Source organism: Callithrix jacchus, chromosome 1 (assembly GCF_049354715.1).
Source record: "Callithrix jacchus isolate 240 chromosome 1, calJac240_pri, whole genome shotgun sequence".
NCBI classification, from domain to species: domain Eukaryota; kingdom Metazoa; phylum Chordata; class Mammalia; order Primates; family Cebidae; genus Callithrix; species Callithrix jacchus.
Window position 1 is genome coordinate 196,972,007 of NC_133502.1, and position 16,046 is coordinate 196,988,052.

Below are 16,046 nucleotides of genomic sequence, written 5' to 3' on the forward strand. Positions count from 1 at the left end.
AGAAGTCTGAAACCAAACTCACAACAAGGTTGTTTCCTTCTGGAGGTTCTGAGGGAGAAGCTGCTCCCTGTCTTTGCTTCTGGTGTTTGCCCTGCCATCCTTGGTATTCTCTGCTTACAGATGCATCACTCTGCCTCTGTCTCACGTGGCCTTCTCCTCTTTGTCTCTATGGCCAAATTCCCCTCCGCTTATAAGGACACGAGTCATTGGATCAAGGCCCACTGTCATCCTGAATGATCTCATCTTAACTTGATTATATCTGCAATGACTCAATTTCTGAAAAGGTCACATTCACAGGTACAGGGGTTAGGATTTGAACATTGTCTTTGAGGGGGACAATTTGACCCACTGCAAGGATATCAAGGATAAACAAATATCCACTGAATTTATCAGAGAGTGCCATGAAGAAAGTGAAGCAGGATTAAGGAGGATTTCAGATCATGAATAAGCAGGAAACGCCTCTGTGAGGAGACAGCATTGAGCAGAGAGAGCTGAGTGAATGAGGATACGAGCCATGCAGACAACTGGGGGCACAGCATTTGGACAGAGCATGTGCAAAGGCCCTGAGGCAGGGCCACACTGGGGATGTGCAGGAAACAGCAAAAAGTCCAGAGTGCTGGATCAGAGTAAGTGAGGGAAGGGCAGAGATGGAGTAGAACAATAATCTTAGAGACTGAGGGTCGCTTGCAGAGAGGGGAAGCCACTGGAGGGTTTCCAGCCATGGAAGGACTGGTTGTGATTTACATTTTATAAGGATCACTCTAGCTGATGTGTAGGGAACAGATTATAAAGAGGCCAAGGATGATAGCAGGGCAACTAAAAGAAGAGGAGGAGGAGAGAGCACTGAAGTTCATCCACGCACTTGGTCTAGTAATTTGATTTAACCCATTAAGCCCCCAGAGAGGAAAATGAGCAGGGAGGCCTGGCATGGTGGCTCACGCCAGTAACGCCAGCATCTTGGGAAGCTGATGGATCACTTGACTCAGGACTTCAAGACCACCCTGGGCAACATTGTGAAATTCTGTGTCTACTAAAAATATGAAAATTAGCTTGGCATGGTGTCACACACCTATAGTCCCAGTTACTTAGGAGGCTGAAACAGGAGGATCACTTGAACCTGGGAGGTTGAGGCTGCAGTGAGCTGAGATCACATCACTGCAGGCCAGCCTGGGTAATGAAATGAAACCCTATCTCAGAAAGAAAAGAAAAGAAAAACAAGCAGGGTGACCCATCGCCCAAGTTGCATGTGCATTGAAGCAGCTGTGAACATTGCGATAAAGTAAGCTCGGTTGAGAAGCCCTGAAATTATGGAAAAATCACAATGTCCTTTGATGTGAATGACTTCAAAACTTGTTTGTTTCCATTTGTTTCCTGAGCACCCTTTGGTGTTAATTCCTGGCCACTGGAGAGAGGGAGCACACAGGATTGAGGAATGCAACGTTTCTATATTCAAGGGGCTTCCCAAGGAAAGTGAAATGTGCTCTGTGCACACACAGCTCAGCCACAGGGAGCTCTAGAACAGAGAGACATTTGTTCTAAATAGTGCATCTTGGAAGCCTTACTGGAGGAAGTGGCATCTGCATTGAGCTTTCTAAGGACAGGTAGAATTTGGCAGAAAGGTAGAATTTGAGGTGTGCACCTGCCTGGTCTTGGAAGAGGCATCTTGAGGAAGGATGTCAAACTCCAATTTGTCTCACAGGAAACTGAAGCAAAGCCTATGTTGATGGTAGGAGAAGTTGGCACTTTTTATTCCTTCTTTTTCATTTTTTTCCCCTTCCCAAGTTCCTACTCTGCACCAGGAGCTATGCTAGGCACCAGGGAAACAGCAATGAACAAGGCTGTTGGGATCCACAGACTGATGGGATTTTAGTGCAGCTGAGTTGGAGGAGAGAAAGAGAGAGAGAGAGACTTAAATAGCAGAACAAAGGGTTTGTGGTTGCTCCCTCAGCAATGGGGAGCCATGGAGGGCTTTGAGTAGGGAAATTACATGATTTGAACTGGACAAGTAATAATTATTTGGGCAGCATGCAAAGATGGATTTGAAGCGGACCAGAAACAAGGAGAACAGCTCGCATCAAAAGATAACCCTTAAGTGCACCTGCATTTGTTGGGGTTTTCTGGTTTCCCCTGCCCCTTTGTGGTGGGGACGTGGAGGATGGAGCATCAGGGGAGGGAGAACAGGCTGCAGGTCTGAGAAGGGATGAAGGGTTTCCATGGCAACCTTTTGCTTGCCTGTAGCCAAGGTAGCTATGCAAATTCCCGAGGCACCATTCCTGTGGACCTTGAAGCCAGCATTCCTGGCTGCTGAGAGCCTGACTTTAGAAAGATTGAGATGCAGTACAATTGAACAACAGAGACTAGAGACAAAGATGTTCAGCTGGAACAGGGGTGCAGGCTCCCAGGCAGGCCTTGAACTCCCTTTTACCCATTCTGCTGGCTGCTTCTCCCTCCTTCAGGGAGGGACTCCTCTCCCAAGCCCATCCTTCCCCACTTGGTGTGCATTTTATACCAGCAGGACTTGGGCCATCTGGAAAATGGGTTGACCTGACAGTGGTGCCTCCTTTCAGTTTTTGTGATGACTTGCAATACTGTTTGCCAAGCTCCCTACACAATGCCTAGGTCAGGGTAGGCAGTGATTAAAGAACGCTGTCTCTTAGAACACCAGGTCCTCCTCTGAGACTGGCCATTGACTGGTGTGTGACCTGGAGAGCATCACCTCCCTTCTCTTTAATCTTCCTGCCCTTATGTGTCAGGTGGGGGTGCCGGCTCCACAGTCTGTTTATTCCTGTTTTGTTGTTGCTGCTGCTGCTGCTGCTGCTGTCACCATTATTATTAGGATTGCCATTATCATCGTTATTATTATTTTTACTTTTTTTAAGACGGAGTTTCGCTCTTGTTACCCAGGCTGGAGTGCAATGGTGCAATCTCAGCTCACTGCAACCTCCACCTCCTGGGTTCAGGCAATTCTCCTGCCTCAGCCTCCTGAGTAGCTGGGATTACAGGCACACGCCACCATGCCCAGCTAATTTTTTGTATTTTTAGTAGAGATGGGGTTTCACCATGTTGACCTGGATGGTCTCGATCTCTTGACCTCCTGATTCACCCGCCTCAGCCTCCCAAAGTGCTGGGATTACAGGCGTGAGCCACCGCGCCCGGCCCCTATCATAGTTATTATTATAACACCTATACTGCTCATCCCTGCTACAAAGAGCAAAGATGATGGTGCCTGTAAATACTCCACGTAGTTAGAATGGGAAACTATATACCAAAGCAGACAAGGCAAAAATGTGTTTTTGAGAAATTGTTACATGAAGAGTTAGTGAAAATGAAGTACTATATTCTACACATATCAAGACAGGATTGCTTGTGGGTGTTGAAACTTATTAGGCGCGTAGTCCTTAGACATTCACTTGTCTTAGTCTTAATAATCGACCAAGTCTCCCCTCCCTGAGTTCTCACACTGGGTCTGGGTTCCATGTCCATTTCCATTCTAGGTCACCCTGAATTCAATTGAGAATCCTGAGTTCAGACCCTTGTAAGACACAGCCTCTCCGCTTGCAGAAAAGTGCCTTCCTTTGCCTAAAACAGATTTAGTACACATTGTATCACTAACCCTAACCCAACCTGAGTATTTAGCATGTAATACACACTAGTATTTGTTGCAAGGAAGAAAAGAAAGAAAGAAATGGAAGGAAGAGAATGCGGCATACTGCTTTCTAATCTTGAGACCTTCTAGTCACTGATCTAGAGAAGGTAGAAGCAGACCCTCTCATACTTGTCTCATTGGAAAAGCCAATTTTTTCCCTCCAACTCTAGACTTTCTCTTCTTTTTTACTCACCAATGCCCAAAGGGAAAAAAAATATTTCCAAGTACGAAAGTATCGAAGTTTCAAATGTGCCAGTGTTCCTTCTCGCAACAGAGTTGGTTAATCCCACGACATTTCTCCTGGGTGGTTGCCGTTAATTGAATTAAATGAGATAATATTTGTTGAGTATGTAGCACTGTGCCTGGAAATGTTTATTGCCTGGAATTGAATCTGTAATGGGTAGAGACTATCAGAGCTGTTGTTGCTGCTCTTAATTAGAGTTATTAATAGCTCCCTTCATTAGCACAGTACTTTGGAACTTCCAACCCATCTTCGAATGCATTTCCTCATGGCACTGGGTCTCAATGTTTCCATCAGACAAATGGGGGTGACAATTTGAACTATGTGAAATTCTTGAGAGGCCATTCTCACAGTGCTGTGTGCAAACGTGCTTTGCAGACTCTGGAAGCCTTCGCAAATGCAAGGGTGTGCTGTTTTATTTTTGTCTGAACTGAGAGGTAGAGACAGATTCTGTTATATGAACAAAAAACTCCAGACTCTCATCCCATGATGTGAAATGGCTGTGTAGCTGTGTTCTTTTTGCCCATGCTGGGCACACTCAACATCCAAGTAAACAAAGGGCATTTGTAGGGCAGATAGGTCGCAGTGATGTGATTAGGAAAATCACTAAAAAGGGCGTGGACTTGGGCTTTACAGAATCTGGGTTCAACACTGAACTCTCCTACTTCTTCCGGCAAGCTGTGCCTCCTCTGTGCTACATTGAATAGTGTCCCCACCGCCCCCAAATTCATGTCTACCAAAAAGCTCAGGATGCAACCTTATTTGGAAATAAGGTCCCTGCAGATGCAATTAGTTAGATGGGGTCATATTGGATTGGGGTGGGCCTTAAGTCCAATGACTGGCGTCTTCCTAAGAAGGTCACATGAAGATGCAGAGAGACATACTCAGAGAAGAATGCCATGTGACATTGTGGGCAGATAAGAGAGCGATGCAAGTGCAAGCCAAGGAACACTAAGGATTGCCAGGGACCACCAGTATTGAAGGACACAAGGAAGGATTCTCCTCCAGAGCCTTCAGAAAAGACGTAGGCCTGCTGACACCATGACCTTGGACTTCTAGCCTCCAGAACTGTGGGGGAATACATTTCTGTTATTCTAAACCACCTAGGTGGTGGTAATTTGTGGTGGTAGCTCTCAGAAACTAATAGACCCTCTCTAGGCTTTGGGGTTTTTTTATAATGCTGATGATACAGTGGAAATCTCACATCTCACTAGAAAGATGCTATGAGATGATTCATGCAAATCTTGTAGAACACTGCCAGGCACTTAAATGGTGTCCAGATGATCACACTGACTGACATCATCGTTAGGGCCCACACTGACCTGGGCTCTCCCATTGATGTCCCTGCCTACTCCCAGCCGCCAGAGAGTGTCCTGGTAGTCACCTGACTGTAACTGAGAGAGTTATATCTGTGCCTCCAGCACAGACAGCCAGCCTGGACAAAAAGCATTCAGAATGTATTTGGAGTATTGCAGGGCAGGGACAAGGAAAACGTCCAGTAGCTGGACAAGGCCCTGATGACTGCCCCGCAGTATGTCAGATGTGGAAACCTGTGTGCCAGGTACTTCATAGAAGTCCCACCAAATATTCACAATGCCTCCAGTGTCGACCTCATTGTACTACCTCCCTAAGCCACAATGTCTTCATCTGTAAGAAGTGAATGGTGCCATTCCTACCTCATAGTGTTTTAATGAGATTAAGGAAGCATAATGACTTGCACCTAAGTGTTTAATAAGAGGGAACTACTACTGGTATCTTTTTTGTTTAGAGAGAGACAGGGTCTCACTCCTCTGCTTCAGCTGGAGTGCAGAGGCATATTTATAGCTTATTGTAACCTCAAACTCCTGGGCTCAAGCGATCCTCCCACTTCAGCCTCCCACGTACCTGGGACCACCATGCTCAACTAGTTTTTGTATTTTGATCATTGTAATGATCTCTTTTTCACGGTTGAGAAAATGAGGTTCAGAGAGGTAAAATAACTGGCACAACGTTGCTCAGTCATGAATCATTTGATCCAGGATGTGGACGTGTAATTCTGACTCTGACCTCATGCACGAAGATTCTGTCTTGCCAACTTGCCTTCTGCTTCCAGCAAGGAGTCAGGATGGTTGAATTGTGAATGGCATTTTCAACTCTGAAAGGTTAGGTTGACCTTGCATAAAAGACCAACTCCATTTTCCTTAGAAAGGAATATGGTTTTAAGGCAGGAAATTTCATGGGGTGGATCCTACTGCAAAGCTGGTGCAGACAACCCAGTGGTGGAAGCTGCTATGCAAGACTGCCTTCCTAGGGGACCCTGCCCATGCCCCATGCATTTCTTTTTTTTCTCCTGATGAGAACTGTCTTTTAATATTTTGTCATTGTAAAGCTAAAGTAATGAGATTCAAGAAGAGCTATCTTCTGGCTGCACTGAAACTTGCTCTTTTTTAAGTATTTTTTAATTGACATAGAATAAGCTTACATATTTACTGGGTACAGTGTGATATTTTGATATGTGTACACAAATGATCGAATCAGGATAATCAGCATATCCATCACCTCGAACATTTATTGTTACTTTGTCTTGGGAACATTCAAAACTCACTTCCCCAGCTATTTTAATATATGCAATCAATTGTTGATCATACTCACCTGCTGGTGTTATAGAACATTAGAACCTATTCCTCTAATCTAGCTGTAAGTTTGTATCAATTAACCAACCTCTCCTCTCCCCCAGCCTTCCCAGACTCTGGTAACCACTACTGTACTCTCTACTTCTGTAAGTCGACCTTTTCAGCTTCAACAGCCGAGTGAGAACGTGTGGTATTTATCTTTCTGTGCCTGACTTATTTCACTTAACACAATGACCTCCAAGCTTATCCTTGTTACCTCCAAGACAGGTTTCTTTTTTTATGGGTGAATTGTGTGTGAGTGTGTGTGTGTGTGTGTGTGTGTGTGTGTGTGTCCATTTCTTGGATTTTCTTTATCCATTCATCCACTGATAGACATTTAGGTTGATTCCTTCTCTTGGCTATTGTGAATAGAGCTCCAATAAACATTGGAGGGCAGATATCTCTTCAACACACTGATGTGCTCGGTGGTATTTGTGAAATGGAGGTGTCACACTCCAGGGCCAGGTAGACTCGCAGCCCCTGAGCCAGGGTGAACATCTGTCTCCCAACACACATTCAGGTCTTGCCTGATACAGCAGAGGAGTGGGCCTGTGTGTGTGTCCTCATCCCCTGGCAGTAAGTGGGGGTGTCCTGTCCACTCCCTCCTCCTCCCCATGCATCTCCCTGGATGCCTCCAGAGTCCTGAGATCACTCCCACCCCACCCCATTTAAACTCACTGAGGAAACATAACTTCAAGGGTGCTTTGTGAACAGCAGCAGCAGCAGCAGCCGCACCTGGGAGCTAGTTAGAAACGCAGATTCTTGGATTCCATCCCAGACCTACCCAGTCAGAATCTACATTTTAACAAGATCCCCGGGTGTCTTATGTGCACATTCAAATTTAAGAAGCTGGACTGTAGAATGAAAAAAAGGAAATGGTTGGGTTGAGAAAAGGGTAACCTAACCCTAGAAAGGAAGTAATTTAGTTTTTCAGTGATTCATGCTCTTATTTTTGGTTATCTATCTGAAGTTCACACTCTACCCAAGATCCTTAAAAAACCCCTTTGCAGAATCATTCCTTACCCTCAAATATTTGATGGCATACAGATGAGGTTCTCAAAATTTACTAAGAAACGTGTGTGTGTGTGTGTGCATGTGTGTATACACACACATATATATAACTATTTCAACTTTTATTTTAGATTCCTGGGGTACGTGTACAGGTTTGTTACATGAATATATTACATGATGCTGAGGTTTGGATTATGATTGATCTCATCACCCAGGTACTGAGCATATTACCCAATCTTTAGTTTTTCAGTCTTGCCCCCCTCACTCACTGCTCCCTCTACCAGTCCCCAGTGTCTATTGTGGCCATCTTAACATGTGTATCCAATCAATGTTTAGCTTCCACTTAAAAGTGAGAACATGCAGTATTTGGCTTCCTGTTCCTGAGTTAAGTCACTTAGGATAATGGCACCCAGCTGCATCCATGTTGCTGCTAGGGACATTATTTTATTCTTTGTTTATGGCTGCATAGTATTCCAAAGTGTATATGTACCACAGTTTAATTTATCCAGTCCATCACTGATGGGTACCTAGGTTGATTCCATGCCTTTGCTATGGTGAATAGCACTGTAATGAAAATGCAAGTGCATGTGTCATTTAAGTAGAATGATTTATTTTCTTTTGGATATAGGCCAGGAACAGGGTTGCTAGGTCCAAGGGTAGTTCTGCTTTAAGTTCAGCAAAGACTAATACTAAAAATGGTAGCAAACTGTCTTTGGTCCCTACCTCTGGGCCAGGCATTGGGCTAAGACTTGAGAGTGAATCATTCTGTTTAATCCTCACATCTCCCTAGAGGGGTAGGTGTTATTATTCTCCTCCATTTTGTAGATTTGGAATCTGACATGATGTGGCAGGCCCAGAGTCACAGTGTAAGTAAATTACATATCTGGCTTTGGACCAGGTTGTTCTGCTCCTAGACCCCTTTGACCACCAAGATACCCTTTCTTATGCGGCAGAAGGGTATCACCAGCATAGCCTTCGGCTCCAGCTCTCTTCCCGGCCTCTCACATCCTTTATTGCTGTTGATACTTCTGCTGCTGATGATGATGTTGATGTTTGGTCGGTTTTGGTTGTTGTTGTTACTGTCCCTAGACCCCTATTTAGGCTGTCCTTTTTACTCCCCACTTGCAATGTCCTTTCGCAACTTTTTCACCTATTTACATTAAAAGTCCTAGAAGAATAGATATCAGGGCTCTTGACTTTTTTTTTTTTTTTTTTTTTTGTGAGATGGAGTGTCACTCTGTTGCCATGCTGGAGTGCAGTGGCTCAATCTTAGCTCTCTGCAACCTCCACCTCCCAGTTCAAGCAGTTCTTCTGCCTCAGCCTCCCAAGTAGTTGAAACTACAGGCACGTGCCACAACACCCAGCTGATTTTTGTATTTTTAGCGTAGACAGTGTTTTACCATGTTGGCCAGGGTGGTCTCGATCTCTTGTCCTCTTGATCTGTCTGCCTTGGCCTCCCAAAGTGGGGGGATAACAGGCGTGAGCCATCGCGCCTGGCCTTGGCTTCATTGTTCAAACCCACAGTGACAAGTTCGTTGCTTGTACATAATAGATGCCCAAAAAATGCTTGTTGAAGTTAGTTTATTTATTTGGTTCAATTATTATTTGGTTCTTTATCATTAGTGCATTATTATTTAGTTGAACTATTTAGTTAAATTTAGTTTACTATACATTCTCAATGACGACAATATTGCCCCCAAAGGGATGAAAATTGGTTCTTAGGTTCCTATGTATTTATAAAACACCAATCTACAGTGGTATATAATAAGTTTACAGTATATCTGCAGTATTAAATTTTCATGGAAAAATCATCTTAAAAGGCTCCTGGGACATGTAATAATGAGGAAAAAAGATTTTATAAACATGAGTTTATAATATAATTCATTCAAAGTTTTAATCTTAAAAATCTGGACCATTGGCCGGGCATGGTGGCTCAAGCCTATAATCCCAGCACTTTGGGAGGCCGAGGCGAGTGGATAACGAGGTCAAAAGATTGAGACCATCCTGGTCAACATGGTGAAACCCTGTCTCTACTAAAAATACAAAAAATTAGCTGGGCATGGTGGCATGTGTCTGTAATCCCAGCTACTCAGGAGGCTGAGGCAGGAGAATTGCCTAAAGCCAGGAGGCGGGGGTTGCGGTGAGCCGAGATCGCGCCATTGCACTCTAGCCTGGGTAACAAGAGCAAAAACTCCGTCTCAAAAAAAAAAAAAAAAAATCTGGACCACAAAACACAAATAGACAGAGTGCATAATTAAATAATTCACCGAGGATGAAACACAAGTGGAAACTCACGGGAAATGCTCATCCTTCATAGAGGTCAAGTAAATGCACGTGAAAGTACCCTTGAGGGACCGTATGACACCATCAAATTAGCTTAGAATGTTTAAACCAATAACACTTGGTTCTGGCAAGGTTAGAACATTGGTAAGCTCAGGTGCTTTGTAATTTGAAAGACCCTTTAGGAAAGCAATATGGCAATTCTGTTCAGCTAGAGCAGTAACATTTTTCATGCTCTTTGACCAAAGGATTTCATTTCAGGTTCTGCTTCAAGATAGATTCAAGTGTAGCAAAAGCTGTATACACAAAGTTGCTCATTAACTATAGCTAGCACTGAAAAAAAAGGAGGGGAGAAGTGATGATGGAAAGGGAAGGACTAGGGAGAAAGGGAAGCAGGACGGAAGAGAAGGAGGAAGGAAAGAAGAAATATCAAATAAAATTAACAAATGTAGGCCAGATGCGGTGGCCCATGCCCGCAATCCCAGTACTTTAGGAGGCCATGGAGGGAGGACTGCTTGAGCCCAGGAATTTGAGGCTGCAGTAAGCTATGATTGTGATACTGCATTCCAGACTGGGTTACAAAGTGAGACTCTGTCTTTAAAAATAAATAAATGACTCATGTAAAACACCGAGCAGAGTGCTGAGCATTTAGTGAGCACTCTAGAGACAGCAATGTTGCCATTAATTCTTCCTCTCTACTAGCAGGAAAACCAGAGGAATTGAGCACCTGTCCTACTGGAGGGCTTCAGAAGGAGGGTGAGTGTCAGGGGTCATAATAAGGGGGTCTAGAATACAACCCCAGCAAGCTAAGATAGTGGACAGCTACCAAGAGAGTGGACGGGGAGATATCCTACACAGCTCTTTCTGTTAAGGAGTGGGTGTTTCCAGGCATGAATCTGGGGGCTGTTTCCTGGCCTCAGAATTCTATCACTTGGTCCTTGCTCATTGCTGACGAGGAGGCCACTGTTTTCAGTTTCTAGGGTTAACTTGCCTTGAATAAAGGAGCCTCCAATGGAACCAACCTGGGATACATTGTGCAGACCAGTCTGAAGAATACTTTAGAATTCCCTCTTGTTGGGCCTGGCGTGGTGGCTCGTGCCTAGAATCCCAGCACTTGGGAGGCTGAGGCAGGTGGATCACGAGGTCAAGAGATCGAGACCATCCTGGTCAACATGGTGAAACTCCATCTCTACTAAAAATACAAAGAATTAGCTGGGCATGGTGGCACGTGCCTATAGTCCCAGCTACTCAGGAGGCTGAGGCAGGAGAATTGCCTGAACCCAGGAGGCGGAGGTAGTGGTGAGCTGAGATCATGCCATTGCACTCCAGCCTGGGTAACAAGAGCGAAACTCTGTCTCAAAAAAAAAAAAAAGAATTCCCTCTTGTTAAAACCACTTTACTGAGAAATAAACCAAATAAAAAAATAACAAGAAAAAAACACTTTACTTAGGGATAACGTGCATATCAAAATGTGTAGATACTTGTTACATGCAATTTGATGAATTTGGAGACTAGTATATATGCATGAAAACATCAGTGCAAGCCTCCACTGCCCATTTTCCTCTGACCCAAGGCTGTGAAGGCATCTTAAGACTTATCCCTCTAAGGCCCAGGCAAGTCCATTTACAAACTTGCCCTTTACTTCCCTCAGGAGCCAGAAGGAGGCCTAGGATAAACCACACACACACAGCTTTCCAATCTGGGTGGCCTTGATAGAGAAGGAGAATCCCCTCTGCTCTATAAAGGTTAGACAATTTGAGATTTCAAAGTGGTGTCTCCACCTTTGAAAAAGGTGGCTAACAGAAGCCTCCTTTGTCCACAAAGAGAAGGACTTTCTGTGGGATTTGTGAGCCTGAATCAAAATGCCAGCACTTGAGGCTACCCTGAGAAATCCTTCATGACTCCTGAGTATAATTTTTGCTGAGACAGTGGGAATTAGGCCTGTTCCCATCTCTACTAGGGAATCTCAGAACTCGTCTCAGCTCACAGTTGCTGGGGAAAGAGCCTTGGGGCTGTCACCTCCATGTCTACCTTCTTCAGCACAGCAAAAGCATCCCCAGAGGCAGCAGGAGAGGGTAGCATGCAGCAGGTGTCTATTTGACCTTGCAGTGTTGAGCACCTGCTCAGGGAAAGCTTGATGCTCATCACTAGGAATCCAATAAAAGTGAAATAAATAGGGCCCCTGCCTTTGTGGAGCACACAACCATGTGGGGCAGACAAGCAGCCATCACCCCATTTGAAAGCATTGTAAACTTACATCTGTGAGATCTTTAGTGTTGGAAGAGTACATGAATGGGGTTTAGGCTGGTCTGGGAGATCAAGGAAGTGATGGTTAAGCAGAAGTTCAAAGGAAGATTGGAAAGGGAGAGCAGGAAGAGGAATAGAGTTCTATGTGCAAAGACCATTGTCTTATTCATCCTTCTCCTGCCCTCTCTGCTCACAAAAGGAGAAATAAATGAGCAAAGATAAAAATGGGAAGGAGCATAAGCAAATAGTGGGAGAAGTAAGGAAATGCATAAGAGACTAGGTGAAGAATGAAAGGCAGATAAGCGAGAGGCATATTCAGGGATGCCAGGGACATGTGCATGAAAAAATAAAAAACAAAGGAATATGGGGACAAGGAGATAAGCTAACAAATGAGCAAAGGAAGTGGATAAGAGGCCACTGGAGTGAGGAGGAAACCAGCACATGAATGAAAAGCAGGATTCCTCCATTACAGTATTTCCCCATGTGTCAAAATGGTCAAAGGGCTCTTTTTGAATGCACACAGAATGTAGAAAACATAGTAGAGACTTATGGCTTGGTCTGTGCCATAGTACACAAGTTCTCAGCCTTGTCTGAAATACTGGAATCACCTGGACCGCTTTAAAGGGCAGGGATGCCTCGGTGCCACCCCAAAGAGCCTGATGCAGTGGGCTGGGGTGTTGCCTAGGCATAAGGTTTGTTAAAAACTCTCCAGGTGAGGCCGGGTGTGGTGGCTCAAGCCTGTAATCCCAGCACTTTGGGAGGCCGAGGCAGGTGGATCACGAGGTCAAAAGATCGAGACCATCCTGGTCAACATGGTGAAACCCCATCTCTACTAAAAATACAAAAAATTAGCTGGGCATGGTGGCACGTGACTGTAATCCCAGCTACTCAGGAGGCTGAGGCAGGAGAATGGCCTGAACCCAGGAGGCGGAGGTTGTGGTGAGCCGAGATCGAGCCATTGCACTCCAGCCTGGGTAACAAGCGAAACTTCATCTCAAAAAAAAAAAAAAACTCTCCAGGTGACTCTCGCAGACCCCCAGGGCTGGGAACCACTGCCATAAGGCACTGGTTTCATGGCCTCATCCCAGGACCAGCAGCATCAGCGTCACCTGCGACCTTGTTAAAAGTACAAAATCTCAGACCCTTCCCCAGACCCACTGAGTCAGAAACTCCGGGGGTGGGGCCTGGCATCTGTGCTTTAACAAGCCCTCCCCGGGTTCCGATGCTCACTCAAGTCTGACATCTACTGCCATGGAGGGAGTTTGTCTTCTGCTGAGATTCCTTCAAGAGGAAACACACTCCTGTTGCAGCAGAGAAAGTTCAGGTTAGATTCAAAGCAGGACCAAGTGTAGACTCCTGAGCATGATCATCAGAGGCACCATGGACTGGGCCAGTGGTTTTCAACAGGGATGGGGAGCAATTTTGTTCTCCAAAGGACATATGGAAAGATCTGGAGATATTTTTGATGGTCACAACTGAGGTGGGATGAGGTGACTGCTGACATCTAGAGGGTAGAGATTAGAGATGCTATTAAACATCCTACAATGCACATAATTCTCATAAAGAATTATCAGCCCAAATTTCAATAGTGTTGAAGTTAATGAGCCTCAACCTAGGTAAATGCACCTAAACAAGCTCTGGTCTTCAAAGAGAAACACTCAATGCAAAATATTTTTATCTCAATCTCATTCCTATTAGTTCATAGATGACGTATCTGGGGGGAAAAACCACAAAATCCAATTTAACTTCCATTTTACAGGAGAGGAAACAAGCCGGAGACAGGAAATTATTTTCTAGTGTCTCACAACACTCCTAATTCCTGTCTATTAATTTGCTGTATAAATATTTATTGAAAACTTGCTAAGTGCAAGGTACTGTGTTGATAAGAAGAATGCAATGGCAGATCAGATGGATGATTCCTGCCCTTGGGGAACTCCCAGTCATCAAAGACATCAGTAAAATTATAAGGACCTCTTAATCTAAGGTGGCAAGAGAAGGCCCTTCTGAGGAGGTGACATTTATGCTGAGGTCTGAGGACTAAGGAGGGACAGCCATGAAGAGAGAGAACAGGTGGTGCAGAGCCTTTCCTATCTCCATTACTCCAGCCTGCAAGGAGAACCTGGCTTTTCCCTGCAGCCAGGTGTCTGCCGCTCACTGATCTGGAGGGAGTTGCCAGAGCTTGGAGGAGAACAGGCATTTAACTCCAGACAGCATTCAGAGTCTTATAGAAACCCCAGGGAGTTTATCACATCTAAGACCCTGATAGCATCTGTATTAGGAATGAGAATCCGACCAGACTGCTCATGAAAGATTAGCTTTAATTCTTTCAGAAGAATAAATGGTATAAACCAACTCTGGCCCGCTTTATCTGCATGCTCCTGCCAGCCAGCCGCCCTTTCCCTCTATCAAGATGCCCACGAGAGGACTTATAGAATGAGTCTGTCATTTCCAATTCATTCTAACTAAACAGTCTTTTGTGAGCATCCACCCTGCCCAGATCTGGGTGGAGAGCTATGGAGGCACAGCCTCCACCTTTGAAATACACAAAGACGCATAGGAGAGTAAATTTCTTACATATCCATTCATTCAACAGGTGCTCTCTGAGGTTAAACCCCACATCAACCACCACAGTAGGCACTGAGGATGAAGAAAGGAAAGACACACCACTCCTACTCATATAGCATGTGTCAGACACGTGAATGGTCACAGGACAGTGTAAGAAGTCAGCAGGGAGTCACCACCCCAGCCTCAGAATCCAAAGAGGCTTACTGGAGCAGGCAATGCCTGAATTGAGAGTTGAAGACGAGATAGCAATTAATCAGATGCAAAAGAGAGGGCAAAAGCACCAGCATGAACCAAGGTCAGGGAACACAGAACATTTGATGATAACCAAAATGGCGCCATTTGAGACCTCTCATGTCAATCGTCCCATCAACCTACTGTATTTTTTCTGTGACTAAATGAGTAAATTTGGGTACAAGGATATTACATACAGCTAGCAAATTGCAGTATTTATTGCAGTCTGACTGTTGGGCCTGTATTTCTAATCACTATGCTGTATATCATATCTATGTAAAAACTGATACATAATTCTCGGTAACTGAATTATAAAGGATCTGGGGTAAGAAGGGGAGTGAAGGATTTGAGGCTACAAATGCAGGCCTGGGTATACTTGAGGGGCCTTTTACACAATGTTTGAAAAAGTCAGACCTTATTCTGAGGGAGGAAATTTGAAGGATTTTAAGCTGAGAATAATATGACCCTGTTTGAATTTTAGAAAAATCACCATGAAATGAGGATCTCTTGGAGAGAGAGCTTAGAGTCAGGGCAACTAGTGAGGAGACTGCTGTAATCATCTAAGGAAGAGATTATATTAGCTTGCGCCAATGGACATGGCCCGACAGAGGTAAAGGAAATAATTAAGTTGAAGAATGAACAAAACTTTGCGATTGACTGGATAGAGAGAGAGCAGAAATGGGAGATTTCCAGATTTCTGGCTTGAGCTGGTACTTACCACAATAGCTGAAATGAGAAGAAAACTATTTTTTCATCCCAAATGAGAGAAAGAAAAGAGCTTTGGGGTACGGTTGGGTGAGAAGGTGAGGATAAAATGGTCAGCACCAAGAGAGGTAGGATAATACTTATTGACATCTCTCTCTATCCTTGACAATTTTGGAAAGAATTGAGGCAAAAATAGCCCATAAACCTATAGTAATGATTTCAAAATAGAGTTGGGCCCCCGAGAACAATCTGAGGAGAAGAGAAAGGTGAGGAACCCACGTAATTGCAGCTGGAAGGCTACTCTGCTTCAACTAGCTTTCCTTTACAACTCAGCCTACCAAAAAAAAAAAAGCAAAAGCAGATTCAACAAGATACGAAAGAGGCAAAAACTGCGTACAAATACTGAAACAGCAGGAAAGAGCACGGTAGAATAAAGGGGTCAGGAGGGCAGAAAGGAGACTCAACTTAT

At 44.4% G+C, this 16,046-nt stretch overlaps 1 protein-coding gene across 16 annotated transcripts in view; it reads left to right on the plus strand.

The window, feature by feature from the left end:
• The window catches only part of SEZ6L (seizure related 6 homolog like), a 224,320-nt gene that overhangs the window by 79,241 nt on the left and 129,033 nt on the right, over positions 1 to 16,046 (plus strand). For 6 of the 16 annotated variants that reach the window (XM_078336727.1, XM_035257081.3, XM_078336742.1 and 3 more), the window contains exon 2: positions 10,532 to 10,585. The exons of the other annotated variants lie outside the window; for them this stretch is intronic. In XM_078336727.1, coding sequence (XP_078192853.1) covers positions 10,532 to 10,585 — 54 coding nt within the window. The remainder of the gene's footprint in view (positions 1 to 10,531; positions 10,586 to 16,046) is intronic. 16 annotated transcript variants of the gene reach the window in all.